This window comes from Erythrolamprus reginae, chromosome 1 (genome assembly GCF_031021105.1).
Source record: "Erythrolamprus reginae isolate rEryReg1 chromosome 1, rEryReg1.hap1, whole genome shotgun sequence".
Lineage (NCBI taxonomy): Eukaryota > Metazoa > Chordata > Lepidosauria > Squamata > Dipsadidae > Erythrolamprus > Erythrolamprus reginae.
Window position 1 is genome coordinate 322,609,000 of NC_091950.1, and position 16,170 is coordinate 322,625,169.

At 35.9% G+C, this 16,170-nt stretch overlaps 1 protein-coding gene across 1 annotated transcript in view; it reads right to left on the bottom strand.

The window, feature by feature from the left end:
- The window catches only part of SYNE1 (spectrin repeat containing nuclear envelope protein 1), a 354,964-nt gene that overhangs the window by 130,631 nt on the left and 208,163 nt on the right, over positions 1–16,170 (bottom strand). The window contains exons 80-90 of the mRNA XM_070733725.1: positions 15,082–15,300; positions 12,941–13,203; positions 12,127–12,292; positions 11,178–11,333; positions 10,276–10,428; positions 9,381–9,563; positions 8,259–8,396; positions 6,341–6,526; positions 5,244–5,366; positions 4,037–4,219; positions 2,228–2,371 (exon numbers count right to left, since the gene is read on the bottom strand). Of these exons, the coding sequence (XP_070589826.1) occupies positions 2,228–2,371; positions 4,037–4,219; positions 5,244–5,366; positions 6,341–6,526; positions 8,259–8,396; positions 9,381–9,563; positions 10,276–10,428; positions 11,178–11,333; positions 12,127–12,292; positions 12,941–13,203; positions 15,082–15,300 (1,914 nt within the window). The remainder of the gene's footprint in view (positions 1–2,227; positions 2,372–4,036; positions 4,220–5,243; positions 5,367–6,340; positions 6,527–8,258; positions 8,397–9,380; positions 9,564–10,275; positions 10,429–11,177; positions 11,334–12,126; positions 12,293–12,940; positions 13,204–15,081; positions 15,301–16,170) is intronic.

Sequence of the window (16,170 nt, forward strand, 5' to 3'; positions counted from 1 at the left end):
TGAGTGACATAGGGGAAGGTTTGGTAGGGAAGGTTTGCCTATTTGCCGATGACTCTAAAGTGTGCAATAGGGTTGATATTCCTGGAGGCGTCTGTAATATGGTAAATGATTTAGCTTTACTAGATAAGTGGTCAAAGCAATGGAAACTGCAGTTTAATGTTTCCAAATGTAAAATAATGCACTTGGGGAAAAGGAATCCTCAATCTGAGTATTGTATTGGCAGTTCTGTGTTAGCAAATACTTCAGAAGAAAAGGATTTAGGGGTAGTGATTTCTGACAGTCTCAAAATGGGTGAGCAGTGCAGTCAGGCGGTAGGGAAAGCAAGTAGGATGCTTGGCTGCATAGCTAGAGGTATAACAAGCAGGAAGAGGGAGATTGTGATCCCGCTTTATAGAGCGCTGGTGAGACCCCATTTGGAATACTGTGTTCAGTTCTGGAGACCTCACCTACAAAAAGATATTGACAAAATTGAACGGGTCCAAAGACGGGCTACAAGAATGGTGGAAGGTCTTAAGCATAAAACGTATCAGGAAAGACTTAATGAACTCAATCTGTATAGTCTGGAGGACAGAAGGAAAAGGGGGGACATGATCGAAACATTTAAATATATTAAAGGGTTAAATAAGGTTCAGGAGGGAAGTGTTTTTAATAGGAAAGTGAAGACAAGAACAAGGGGACACAATCTGAAGTTAGTTGGGGGAAAGATCAAAAGCAACATGAGAAAATATTATTTTACTGAAAGAGTAGTAGATCCTTGGAACAAACTTCCAGCAGACGTGGTAGATAAATCCACAGTAACTGAATTTAAACATGCCTGGGATAAACATATATCCATCCTAAGATAAAATACAGAAAATAGTATAAGGGCAGACTAGATGGACCATGAGGTCTTTTTCTGCCGTCAGACTTCTATGTTTCTATGAAGACTTATAAATACATACGTGAAAGAAATTCTTTACATATAGCAACTATGGACACAGCAACATTTATACAGGTAACTTGTACATGTCAATCAATCTTTTTTCTTTAGGTTTGGATTATATAAAGAGGTTTTTCACAAATAATGTATCCAAATAAAGAAAACTCCGTAGAGAAATTGAGGATGAATATTGAGACTGATTCACAGCAATTTTTGAGAGTGATAGCATCAACTTCCATAGAAATATTCACTATGTACCAAATTCTCAAGATGAAAATACATTTGTTAACTCTTACTGTATTACTTCATAACTGAGTTTCCCCCCCCCCCAGAACAACATGCTTTCTATTATGATAGTAATTTCTCATATTTTGCTCTTCAAAAAAAAGCCTGTAGGCATAACCTGTTTTGTTTTTAAATATTTCCAGTTAGAACAAAGTGATCTCATGATTTTTGTTGCCTAGCAGGTTTTTACACTACCTATTTTACCTAAATTTTACCTAAAATAAGTCAGTGCAGTAAAAAGAGAAACTCAACAAAAACATAAATAAAAGGGAATAGGGAGAAGAGAGCTATTTGTCCCTGAACAAAAGCCACCAACAATTTTTATTTTTCTATGTTTCTTAAAAACAAAAAGTCAATGTATTAGAAAAAGATAAATAAAGATAAATAAATAAATTCCTATGTAAGTAAACTCTTGACTCTTATTTATACAACATTAGATAAGATAGAGTGATTAGAAGTTGTCTGTAGATATTTATATCTTTATAGGAAAAGATTGTTAAATTGGTAACAGTGGTAGAGGGATAAACAACTGACATTAAAATATAGAAGATGTGCAGTCAAACGGTAGGGAAAGCAAGTAGAATGTTTCTGTATTTCTAAGATTGTGCAACAAAAATGGAGACCAATAAATCTAATATGGCACATTACAGAATTTGCTATATTTATTTATTTATTTATTCGATTTTTATGCCGCCCTTCTCCTTAAACTCAGGGCAGCTTACAACATGTTAGCAATAAATGTATGGCATAAAGTTGTTAATCTAATGTCTTTGGGAATCTAACATCCCCAAAGACGTTTAAAAGTGAGTAGGATATAACTCTCAGTATTTAAAATAAGGAGTTTAGAAGACAATTGATTATATCAAAATGGCGTCAGGTGAATGTAGCTATAGTAGCTATATTAAGAGCTGTTACCAATTTCAACTACCTACTATGAAAAAGGACAAAATGATGAGATAGGAAAGCAAAGTAATTTTTAGCCTTTAAAAAACAAAAGTCAGCCTTGGATCTCAGTTGTAATACCTCGTGGCATGAAATTTGGGCTTCCAATTCTTGTATGTTACTTGTTGATATGGGCTTCTCTTGAATCTCATGATGTGCTTTTTCTATCATATGCTGGAGATGTTTCATCTCTTGTTCATATTGCTCATACTGTACTGCTGCTTCCTACAGAGAAAGAATAGATAATTGAGCCTGTAAAATAAGACAACTACTTCATTAACTTAGCTTCATCACTACAATCATCACCTAAAATGAGGAGGGCAAAGTTGCAATAGGATTATCTGTGGCAGCACAGTGGCTAGAATGCAGTACTGCAGGTGACTTCTGCTGACTGCACTTTGGCAGTTTAAGCCCCACTGGCTCAAGGTTGACTCAACCTTCCAACCTTACGAGATCAGTAAAAAAAAGGACCCAGACTATTAGGAGCAATATGGTGAGTCTATAAATCATTTAGAAAGAGCTGTAAAGCACTGTGAAGCAGTATATAAGTCTCAATGCTATTGCTATTTATTTCTAAATAGATATGCATTACACCAGAGATAGTCCCCAACTGATTGAGCCCAAAATTCCTCTTGCTAAGTAAGATAGTTAAGTGAGTTTGTCCCATTTTATGACCTTTTCTGCCACAGTTGTTAAGTGAATCACTGCAGTTGTTAATTTAGTAATGTGCTTATTTATTTATTTATTGGATTTGTATGCCGCCCCTCTCCGTAGACTCGGGGCGGCTAACAACAGTGATAAAAAACAGCATGTAACAATCCAATACTAAAACAACTAAAAAAAAACCTTATTATAAAACCAAACATACATACAGACATATCATGCGTAAATTGTAAAGGCCTAGGGGGATAGAATATCTCAGTTCCCCCATGCCTGATGGCAGAGGTGGGTTTTAAGAAGCTTACAAAAGGCGAGGAGGGTGGGGGCAATTCTAATCTCTGAGGGGAGTTGGTTCCAAAGGGCCAGGGCCACCACAGAGAAGGCTCTTCCCCTGGGTCCCGCCAAACGACATTGTTAGTGAATCTGGCTTTCCCACTGACTTTGCTGGTCAGAAGGTTACACATGATCCTGTAACCCCAGGATACTACAACCATCATAAATATGTCAGTTGCCAAGTGTTAGAATTTTGATCACATGACCACAGGGATGCTGCAACGGTTTGGTGAAATCAGTCACTAGTCATTTTTTTCAGTGTTGGTATAACTTGGAATTGTGACTAAACAAATGATTGTAAGTCAAAACTACCTACACTGTATACCCTATTGAATAAATGTAATCAAACGTAGACTCCTTGCAAGATTTGAGTTTCATCTCAAATTATTGGATATTGTTTCTCCATTTATGGTTCTTAGTTTAGCTCTCTTCACCCTTCACATAATGCTACAACATGTTCACGAAAAATCTATGTCTGGTTCATCCATTATCATCATTTTTATGAATCTAACATGCTACTAGCGACAACGTACACTTTCCTACATTCAAACACACTCACGTCAACTTCAATGACACTAATGTATGATATGACCGTATGTATGTTTTTTATATTGGGGTTCCTTGCTTTTAGTTTTTTAAATGTGTAATTGTTATCTTAGATTTTAATTATTAGATTTGTCAATATATATTGTTTTTGTCACTGTTGTGAATCGCCCTGAGTCTGCGGAGAGGGGCGGCATACAAATCTAATAAATACAAATACAATACAAATACAAATAATTCATACTTTTCACATACATTTTAGCTCTTTTGTTCACCATTAAACTTACAGCCTTCCTTCTCTAAATTCTTCCTCAGTCAAGTATTAGTTTGAGTCTTATTTGAATATACACTTGCCTGCATTATATTGCACTGCTGGATAGCTGTGTGCTGTAGATGACTGGCATCCTCCTGCAGCCTAAGAGCTGCATGACAAATTGGTAGAGTAGTGAGAACTTCCTCAGGAATCCGTAAAGCACTCTGACAAACTTGAACTGCGTGAACCTTTGGCTTCAACGATTCCATTTCCAAAAGCAAATGCTAGAAACATTGAGCATACATAAGCAATGTTACTATATGTGTTTTGCAAAAGTGAGCTAAAAGTTAATTTAATTATTAATTCTAGATCTCAATTGCTCAAAATGAATTGTACAGTGGAACATTTTAAAACAATAATGAATGGGATAGGAGACCTAAGAAACATGGTAATCACAAAGATTCAAAGCAGTTGGAAGTTTTATTTATTTATTTTGTCCAATACACAATGAGGGTTTTAGTGGGTATGTATCTCTATACACATAGCAAAATACATGATGAATGTTATAGAGGAGATACTCATAGTAAAATATATCTAAGAAATAATAGAAAAGAAAATATAGTAATAGAACATATCAATGAAAGAATAGAAGAAGAGATATAGGAATAGAAGAAAGGTATAGGAGATATAGGAGAGCAATAGGACAGGGGACGGAAGGCACTCTAGTGCACTTGTACTCGCCCCATTTATTAAAGTTAGGCTTTAATAAATGTATCTGTTTGGTTAGTGGCTCCAGTTAAACATGTATCTAAAATTTGAAATACAGGAAGTCCTCATTTAGTAATTGCCTCACAAAGTAACAGTTAGGATGATAATGAAACAATAACTAATACCCACATTTACAACATTTGCAGGTCTGCAAAGCAAAGGGAAAAAAACTGAAGTAAAATCACGATGCTTCATGTAGTTACCATTTTACTTAATAAAGTAAGCAACAACTCGGTACCAATTGTGCTGACTAAATGAGGATTGACTGTATTCTGAAATACAGTACACATGTACAATACCCTACAAAACTACTGTGAGCTAACATAAACATAGAAAGTTAACATTCCTTTCTCTTAGCTCTTCCAGCACCCAAATGGAAGATGACAAATAGATACCCCACAGTGCAATATCAGGAGGAGTCTTATTATTAGCATTCATCCTAGTAATTGAAGAAAAGTGCCTAGTCTCAAAGTAACCCAGGAATTAATGCTTCACAACTGGGCTTCTGCAAATAGTATCTCGATGGTATGATCAGTCTACCTGTCGGTGAGAAAGTTGTTCTTTCAGGCTCAAACGGCCAATTTCTGGAGATGTCAGAGTGGCTTGAGCTTGCTCTAAAGCTGCACGAAGAGCTTTCACTTCTGTTTCAAATTTTTTCATATCCTATAAACATAAAATGTGTTGCAGAAAATATGAGTTTCAAGCAAAACCAGAAAACATGATTTCAGCATCTTAATGTTTTATGAGTGATATATAAACATCCAGTTCTGGTCGCGACCCTTCAAAAGAGACACTGGAACTCTGGAGAAGGTGCAGAAAAGAGCAACCAAAATGATTAGGGGACTTGAAACCAAGACTTACGAAGAGAGATTGCGGGAACTGGCATGGATAGCCTAGAGAAAAGGAGGGCCAGAGGGGACATGATAGCTGTATACAGGTATATGAGGGGTTGCCATAGAGAGGAGGGGGCCACTCTATTCTCCAGAGCACCAGAGGGTCGGATGAGGAACAACAGCTGGAAACTGACCAAGGAGAGATTCAACCTAGAAGTAAGGAAGAACTTCCTGACGGTCAGAGCAATCAACCAGTGGAACAACCTGCCTGCGGATGTTGTGAACTCCCCAACTCTGGACACTTTCAAGAGGAGATTGGACTGCCACCTGGCTGGGGTGCTTTAGGATTTCTGCTCAGGCAGGGGGTTGGACTTGATGACCTGCATGGTCCCTTTCAACTCTAACAATCAATCAATCAATCAATCAATCAATCAATCAATAAAATAAATCTACATACAGTACTTTGTGATTTTGCTTGGGAATGGAGAGCACCTTGAACGTCTTTCCTTCATCTTTCAATTACTTTTTAAGAATGTTTCTAATCAACTTTTGTTCCTTTTCAAATTTTAACTTTTACATCCTAATTTTATGTTTTAATATTTTATTGCACACCACCCAGAGTCCTTCATGGGGTGTGTATTCCAAAATGTGATAAGTAAATAAAAATAATACATTAAAATATTAATTACAATAGTAGAATACATTTTGTAAAATAAAAATGAGTAGTTACATCTAAATTAACTAAACTAGCATTGTGCTTTCCTAATACAGTAATGATGTATATGTAAAATGCTTTTCACATACTTTGGCTGCATCCTGAATATTTTGTAGCCGCTGTTTGATAGCCTGCTGTAAATCCTCAGTCTGCCTGCGAAGATCTGATACTTGCTGAGACATCTCTTCCGTGAAATATACACTTGCCAAGTATTCTGTTTTTTCATTCATGGTTTCAAGATCCCTAGGAAGTTCACCAGCCTCTTCAAACATAGTCTAAATTGTATAAAATAGATGATGTTTTACTTTTCCAGCTGCAGCTGAACTAAATTTTAAGCTCAAAATTATTGCAATTATTCCTTTTTTAAATCATACATAAGATTAAAAAAAACCTATATGTTATAACTTTGCTGAAATATCAAATTGGATTTTGGAAATACATTTTTAATTATTGCTAATATAGCAGTGTTTATTAGTGAAATAAGATTGCATAATCTCTTTGTTTACTGTTGCCTGTTATTACCTCTTGAAACACTTATATAGAATCACCCCATTACGTGAAAAGATGCTAAGCGAAAAGTTGTTGACCTGAACTCCATGCAGATTTATTTAAGTAAATTAGCAACTTGGAATTTCCAGTGCATGAAACACCTGATCTCAGACAAAGCTTCTTATTAGCTTTTCATCAATCTTTTAAAAAGTTCAATATTTCTATTAAACTACTTTAAATAGATCACTTGCAGTCCATGGTCAAGGACTTATGAGGCAGTAGTGGGTTTTGAATTAGTTTGCTAACCAGTTTGCGCTCATGCCTGCGATGCTTCTGCACATGCACAGATGGGTGGAGCCTCCCCCACCACCGCTATTAGTTCTAAGAACCTGGAGCAACCTACCACTGATATGAGGTATCTTCCTTTCCTTACTAAGTCAATCATTGCCTAGAAGAAGCCCAATCATCCAGTCTTCAGGGGACATATATATATATTAAGAATGGCTTGAACATATGCTTTGGGAGATATCTATCCTTGTATGTTTTATTGAACTATACTGGATCGATTTTGGAAACAATTTTCCACATGGGGTTGCACTGCCTCAGACAAATTTGCTGTGCAACCTCGAGGTTCTCCTAAACTTCTGCTCAACCATCAGATGGCAATTGTAGCTAACTGGGCCTTTGTACAGCTTTGTAAGTTTGCCAGTTGTACCTGTTCAAATATTGGGAGGATCTTTCCAGGGTGAAATCCAGCAGGTTCTGACAGATTCTAGGGAACCAGTAGTGGAAATTTTGACTAGTTCGGAGAATCGGTCACCTCTGGCTGGCCCAAGAGTGGGGTGGGAATGGATATTTTGCAATATCCTTCCCCCAAGAGTGAGGAGGGAATGGATATTTTGCAGTATCCTTCCCTGGAATGGGATAGGAATGGAGATTTTGCAGTATCTTTCACCTGCCATGCCCATCAAGCCATACCATGCCCACTAAGCCACACCTACAGAATCAGTAATTTTAAAAATGCAATTTCACCACTGGGCTCTTCTCATGGTCATATATACCCCAATCACCTCCTGATTACACTACTGTAATGTTCTACATGGAGTTGCCCTTGAAGAGTAACTGGAAAAGTCAGCTGATGCAAGTGACGTAGGCAATCATATATGGCTCAAGAATAGCACACATCATTCTGTACCTCTGCTCTGCAAGTGCATTGCCAGTTTGATTCCATGCCAGTTTACTTCCATATCCAATTCAAGCTATTGGTTTTGACCAGAGGTAGGCTGCTAAGATGGAACAGTGACTTGTTGCTCACCCCTGTGGCTCTAAGTGCTAGCGGAGTCCAGCGCAATTATGCTACTGCACCTTTGCAGGTAGCAAAATTGCACACGGAGATGCAGATATGCCCGTGTTTTGGCGTGGGTTTTTTTTTGCTTCCGCGCGCTTACAGGTTTTTTGATGCAGCAATTCTTGTTTTTATTGTTATTAGTAAAAAAAAGGTCTCTGGGCTATTATTACCTGATGAGATATAAATTGATTGCGGAGTATAGTAGCAGAATTCCACATTATGTTACCATGTAATAAAATTTTTGCTTTTTCAATCCATTTTAGTATGAATTCTAGCATTTCATTATATTCATCTAAATGGGAAACAGCCTGCAAAAAAAAAAAAAACATTTGAAGAACAAATATACACAGGACTTAGATCTTAATATTTACATTTCTCAAATGTAGTATTATTCTACTAAACTTACATTAAAATTAATGAATTGCATATATGCATGTTAAGCATGTGTTTCACATAATTATATTTCAAGTGTTCAAATCTGGTATATGCAAAACACTGACGTTGAACGGTGGGTGAAAATAACTTGTGTGAATGCTAGATTTAACTATGGTTGAAAAGAAGAAAGTGTGAATAGCATAGAATAGAATTCTTTATTGGCCAAGTGTGATTGCACACACAAGGAATTTGTCTTTGGTGCATATGCTTTCAGTGTACATAAGAGAAAAAGATACATTTGTCAAGAATCATGAGGTATAACACTTAATGATTCTCATGGAGTTAAATAATAAGAATAAGAATAATAGGAATGGCAATATCAGGGGGTAGTAGAATAGTAGAACAGAAGTCAAAGAATTGGAAAAGATCACAAAGTATCAAAATCTCAAAATCGAAGTTGAAAGACTGTGGCATAAACCGGGTATGATGGTTCCAGTGACACTGGGTGCCATAACCCAAAAATCCAAGTAACATTTAGAAAATCTGTGCATCAATTACAAAAAGGTACAGTCCTTGATCCATACATATACTATAATGATATCCTAGGTTCTTGGGAAGAACTTGAGGCATATGAAGGCCAACACCAGCTAAAGAACTGGCAGCTGTGAATTTGCATTGCTATGCATAATAATAATAATAATAATTGTAATAATTTCTGGTAACTCAGATGTATGGGTCACATATTTGCATTAATTATGACTTTTTTTAAAAAAGAAGAAAATAAAAGAATTAGGAAACTGAATTTTGTAAAAACAGAATGGAGGATCATTTATGGAACTTGAGTCCTACACAATGAGAACATACTCTGGATGATACAATTTCAGAACATATCAGTCCAATATGATGACATATCATACCTGATTTAGCTTTGATGCCCTGTATTCCATTTCCCTAATTATTTGTTGATGGAATTCTGTCAGTTTATTAATTTTGCCAGTCAGCTGTTTACCTAGCTGAGGATTTTGCTCTGCAAAGCTTTGGACAGCTGCCTCAAGTTCCAGAAGTTTTATGTTACAGCTGTCTAGTTCTTCATCCAGGTTCTATAATAAAGGAAATATTTTGGTCACAAGAAAAGTGGTGAAAAGTTATTTTTATTCAGAATTACATTTTTAAATGATCTTTATTTTGTCAAGTAGCTCAAGGTTTTTTTTTTAAAAAAAAATCACACATGGCAAAAGGATAAATTGCCACTTATAGTCCATTTATGGCTCAAGAATACAAGGTGCTTGGCAACGAGCTTGCAATTATATCACACACCCCATGTGATTGCCATTTGGAAACATCTGACAAGCAAAGTCAGTGGGGAAGCGAGCAAGAAGTAACAAGTGTTGATCATGTGCCACTGTGCCAAATGCTGCTGGGATTGCTGTTATAAGTCAATGCATTCATGTGGTGTCATGCTTTATGACTGTTTCAATTAACAATGAAGTTTCCAATCTCAATTACTGTTAACCAAGGAGTACCTGTACTACACACATTCCACTGTTCCTACAAGTGATGAGGCATCCACATATTAATCCATCATAATTAAAACTATTTCATACTAGACTACCTCATAAAGTTGTTGTTTCCTGATATTATGATTCTGAGGACTCCTTACTCTCTATCTTTTAATTGATAAAAGTACACTCTCAACATTTCAGTTACAATTTATAGAAAAAGGCATGTTTTAATTGATGATGAAAGATAGTTTTAATTCCATCTTTTCTCAATTTTCTGAACAAAAATTACATTTTAAACAAAATATTTTACCTTTTGATCTCTTTTGGCTTGTGTTATATTATTTGTCTTCTCTTTCAATTTCAATTGAATTAAATCAAGCTCTTTGGCTACATCTTGAATTTTGCGGTTAAATTCTTGATTTAATGTTTTGTGCTGCTGAGCTTCTTTTACTTTGGCTTCAATCTGCCAGATGGAAAAATAACAAGTTAAAAAAAGGAAGGAGACAAATTTTACAGCGCATACAAAAGACAATGTGATGATTTTTTTTAAATAACAAAAATTACATTACCGGAACATATTGAAAAAGCCACAAACATTTATAATGAATTTGTAATGAATACAAGATATTACAATTTAGAGAATACAAAATAAGTTCTACCATGTTTCTTAACAACAGTAGCCCTGTGAGATAGGATCAATTAGTATCCAAGGTCACACATTGAGATTCAGTAGCTAAGAATGGATCTGAAATACACCTTCTGGGTTTTAGCCTTAATCCTTGTACAAAACTAGCTTTAACAGACTTGTGTGATTTTCTTATATATATTTCTAAATATAGGAAAAGAGATTGCTCTAGAGCTGTGCTATCTCCTCCTTCCGCTCCATATGATCCTTGAATATGCAATCTGGCTGTACGTATAGTATGTATATATAATGATGGTGGTGTTTCTAACCATACCACAGGTTTATTTACAAAAAGTATGCAGACTCTTTGATTTCAAGGAAATACATACTGCAGAGGTAGACAGCTTTATTGAGAAATTGGATCGCCACCATATTTATGGTTGTGGGGAGTAGATGATAGTTATGAGGTGTAGATGATTTCGTTACTTTTGCATTCATTAATTTACCGCTACAGCTCAGTTCAGTGATTCTTGTGGAATTTTAGCACTGAAAGCTGTTGTAAAATTGTCATATTAAACAATTTTTACCTGCTCATGTATATTTACTAATGCCAAGCCTGCTTCTGCTAACTGAAGAGATAGCTCAGACGGTAAAATGGTGTAAAGCCCCATGTATTTATTCTGCTGCTGTTCAGCCATTTTCTCAATTGCTTGACGGTGCATAGCGGCATCATTCAGGAGCGTCTAAAGTATATGGAAGACAAAAAAGGAATCTACAATGTGTCTTGTTTTACATTAAATGTGGCATAGAAATAAATTTTGATACAATTACGAAGTATTGTTAACTGGCTGTCATTGCTTTTATATAGACTACTATATAATCTTTATGTTAAGTCTTTCACAGATCTGTATGGATTGTGCACTGATATGTATGCATAGTAATAGCTTCTCATTGGGTTAGTCACAATAGGAGACTGTGATTGTTTTAGACAAAAAACATCAAAATGAATAGAAATACTCATTGCTTTCACATCCTGCCTGTCAAAGACTACTTCAGCTTCAACCACAACAACACAAGAGCCCACAACATATAGGAGCTTAATATTAAACGCTCCAAACTTGACTGTAAAAAATAAGACTTTAGTAATCGAGTTGTCGAAGTGTGGAATTCACTACCGGACTCTGTAGTATCATCCCCTAACCCCCAACACATTACCCTTAGACTATCCACGGTTGACCTCACCAAGTTCCTAAGAGGTCAGTAAGGGGCGTACATAAGTGCACCACAGTGCCTACCATCCCCTATCCTATTGTCTCTCCTATATCTTCTCTTCTATACCTATATCTTTTTTTGCTATTCTCTCATAGTTATATTTCACTCCTTTATTTTCTCCTCTATTCCCTCTTTAATACATTCTACCTGATTACATCCTCTATAACCCTCATTGTGTATTATTGTGTATTGGACAAAACAAATAAATAAATAAATATTCACAGCATCAACTTGTTTTCAATAATTGGTATCTGTTTGGCATACCTGAAGTTTTTCAAGTTGAATATCACTTTCTATTGTAGGATTTAATAAATATTCTCTTCCTTCCTGAATCCAGGTTTTTACTTTATTAATCTCTTTTTCTACTTCTTCACGTTCCTTTAATTCTTGTTTAACCACTTTCTCACTTTTTTTCACCTTCTGTTGCATGCTTTAAAAATGTTTAGATGTTAGTTCACATATTCATCTTATAACATCTGAAAACATTACCGTAATCAATGTAATTTACAAAACAGAAAAATGTAACAGGGATGAAATTATATTTTAGGATGGTAATACAACAAGTAATATTAATATTATTGCTATTGCTATTTAATAGGCAGGATAATAATGCTAAGTTTTAACCATTAATTTTTTTTCTATCAAAATTATTCTAGATTCTACAATATTTGGAAAATGGGCCTGAGGTAAGTATGGAGGAGAGTGAATCAAAATTGCTTTGCAATATCTTCTTGTCACTTTATTCCTAGCAGCAGGTTGTCAAGCAAAGGACAAGCTTAAGTAATCATTTATACAGGACTTTTGAATAACTCTCACATTCAGCAATAGTGGAAAAATGTAACTATGATAATTATATTTGCACATTGAAGTAAACTCAATTTAATGCAAGCACATTTATATAATCAGACAATTCTTCTTCTTTTCCCCTCCTCCTGCAGCACTGCCTTCCAAATTGGACAAAATTCTAAAGCCGATTTCTGGCTATGTGCTACAAGTTGTAGAATGGAACATGACATCAATGCTGTATGTTCCACTATTCTGCTATAAGGAGATGCAGAAATATAAAATGTTTTCTTACTTATGACATCGGTCTTGCATTGCTTTGATTTCTTGCATGATGGGCATTTGTTCCTGAGAACTAGGTGTTATTTCTATATCTTGGAGCAAACTAAAAGAATGCTGCTTGAGTAGACCCAAGGATGATAGTTGCTGTTCCAGCTCTAGAATGAAATTACTGTGATAATCTAGAAGATCCAGAAGTTCATTCTTTGAAGCTTTTTCTACTGAGCCCTCTGGTAAGCGTTCGTGCAGCTGATCAAGCGTCTCTGTTGCTTTTTGCATCTAAAGATATCAATTTTAAATAAAAAATGGAACCCAATCTATTATTTTTTTCAAGGTACCATAACTACACCCACCCACCCACCCCATTATAATCTATAATATTCTCAAATTCAATATCTACACATTGATGATGGTGTTCAGCCATTGACATCTAACAGGTTGTGGGCTATCCATGATGTATCCACAGGTGTCTGGTACAAAATGTTCTGCCACATGTTGGATAGATGTGTGTAGGTACTACTGTCACATTATGCACCAACTAAACTGGCTTTGTCATAACCCATCTTGGCCTTAATGAATATGCTGTTACAATACACATGGTATACTAAAATCTTCACTAATTTTCTTTTGAGATGATAGTTTGACTTTTAGACAAAGAATCTAAGGCAAAGCTAGAATGTAATGGGGTCTGAGCAGATTTTGCCTCCCAAGCCCTCTGCACACCATGTTTTTGCAAAAAAAATGGGACACACAGGACAGAGTTTTTTGGAGGCCAAAAATAGCTGTAATTGTTGTATAAGACACACCAACATTTCCACCCTCTTTTAGGGTGGAAAAAAGTGTGTCTTATCATCTGAAAAGTATGATACATTATTAAAGCTATATTACTTAAAACTTACATGGGCAACTTGTATGTATGTATGTATGTATGTATGTATGTATGTATGTATGTATGTATGTATGTATGTATATGTATCTCAGAGAGGTTGTTAGGTGTTCTATAAGGGATTGTGACTGAAAAAAAACCATCATTTTTTTCTCCCATGAAATGCTAGCACTCATAGTGGTGGAAATTTTTCCTGCTGTGATTCAGCTGCTTATCTGCCACTTTGTTATTGCTATAAACATTATAAAAAGTATATTGTACAGATTAGAAACCAATTGTATTGTGAAACTTTGGGATGGGTCCATGTGTGATTTTTATGCAGGGTTTCCTCAAGTCCTGGACATTATTTCAAGAGTTCTTCCATGGTAAAGAGGTTGAGAGAAACTGGTCTATACAATTAAATAACAAGTGCAATGTTAAATGGCGTGCCTGATGTGAAAAGATTGAACTAATCATATGAATGTTCTGAAATTTAAGTTTCTTTAATTCAGCCCTATTTGTTAATTGGAATTTACTGCTTATTTAATGCATTAAAGCATTTATTTGTTTCCTGTTTGATCAATGAAACAATGTAACGCAAAACAATGTATATGTTGCAATAGCAGAATATATTTCTGTTAAAACTACTGAGAGTGCTAATCTTAGCTTCCTAAAATGAGCTTTCTACATTCCTCTATACCAGTGATGGTGAACCTATGGCATGGATGCCCCAAATGGCACGCAGAGTCATATCTGCTGGCACCCTAGCTCAGCTCCAATGTGCATATGTATGCTGGCCAACTGATTTTTGGCTCACCCGGAGGCACTGGGAGGGAATTTTCAGCTTCCGGAGAGTCTCTGGGGCTGTATTTTTGCCTCTGGACCCTGGGGAAGGCAAAAAATGGGCCTACCAGGCCACAAGAGTTTGGGAAATAGGCTGTTTCTGGCCTCCAGAGGAGGCAGGGAGCCATTTTCGCCATCCCCAGACATTGAATTATGGGTGTGTACACTCACGCATGCACAATAGCACATGCACACACGCTTTTGGTATCCAAGGAAAAAAAGGTTCACCATCAACGCTCTATACTATACCCCTTTATGCTTTAAAAAACTCAGAACCATAATAAAATATAAGGAAAATGCTGATGGTCAGTGCATTGATTGCAGTTAGCAAAATGGCAATACTGGATAAAACGGTTTGAATGTTAACCTCATATATGCAATGTGCAGATATGATGCATTAACGGCTATTAAGAATATTTACAGATATTGAATAAACTTCATCCTTATACCTTATCATCAAATACATTCCATTTCTGCACTGATTCTTCCAAAATTCTTTCTTGCTCTTGGGCAATGCTTCTGAGTCTGGTCCACCGCTGCCAGACAGTTGTCATAGACCGACTTATGGTTGCTTTACTGGGTATATTGCCTGTTTTTTCCAGGATAGATGCCTTTTCCTCTAGTGAAGTGATTGTGTCATGAAAAGAGTTCACCATGGAGACTAGAGACTGAAAAACCAAAGGAAATTCTTGTTTCACAAGACAGCTTTAGAATTTCAAGCAAATGTTTATGCATTATAGCAGAATCAAAACAAATATACTCTTTGCTGCAATATTATAATTCTTCTTTCCATTAGACATAATATTAACATATAAAGTTTATACTATCAAGGATGTAGGTTTTACTATACACAGAAGCATCCACTGTTTTTATATGTGTTAATAGATAATAGTGTTAATAGATAATAGTGTTAGTAGATATAGGTGAATCAATACAGGTGTGCAAATATGTTTCTGGGTAGTCATATTCCAATGTAATATGTATTATTCAAAGCTCATCTTATAAGCTATTTGGCTTAAATAATAATTTAATCGTAATTTCACTGAATAATGTTCAAAATATTACAAGCAAGTATGAAACAATACTTTTTGCAACTCTGGAAGAGCAGTGAACTTGTGAAAGAACCAGTAATGGTTTGCAGCCAGTATGGGCCACTCTATAGAGTGGTAGTAAAAATGAAGATGCGTGCGCAGCTGTGCATGACCGGCAGGTGTGCGTGCATATCTGCATGAGATTTGGCTTTTGCACATGCGCAGGAAGCCAAATCTCACACGAGGATGCTTGCACGCATGAGATTTTGCTGTCTTTTGGTGTTCTTTTTGCTTCTGCGCATGCACGGAAGCAAAAAAATCGCCAAACAACGGCAAAATCTTGAGCACATCTCTGGAAGCACACCAGTAGTGTCGGAGATGTGAAACCCCCGCCTAGAAAGTACATATTTGATTTAAAAATAAAATCAGCACTGAAATGTTTTCACTTGCCTAAAAATAAAACTCTGATATTGAAAAATACAATTTATGCAATGGTAAAACCATGTC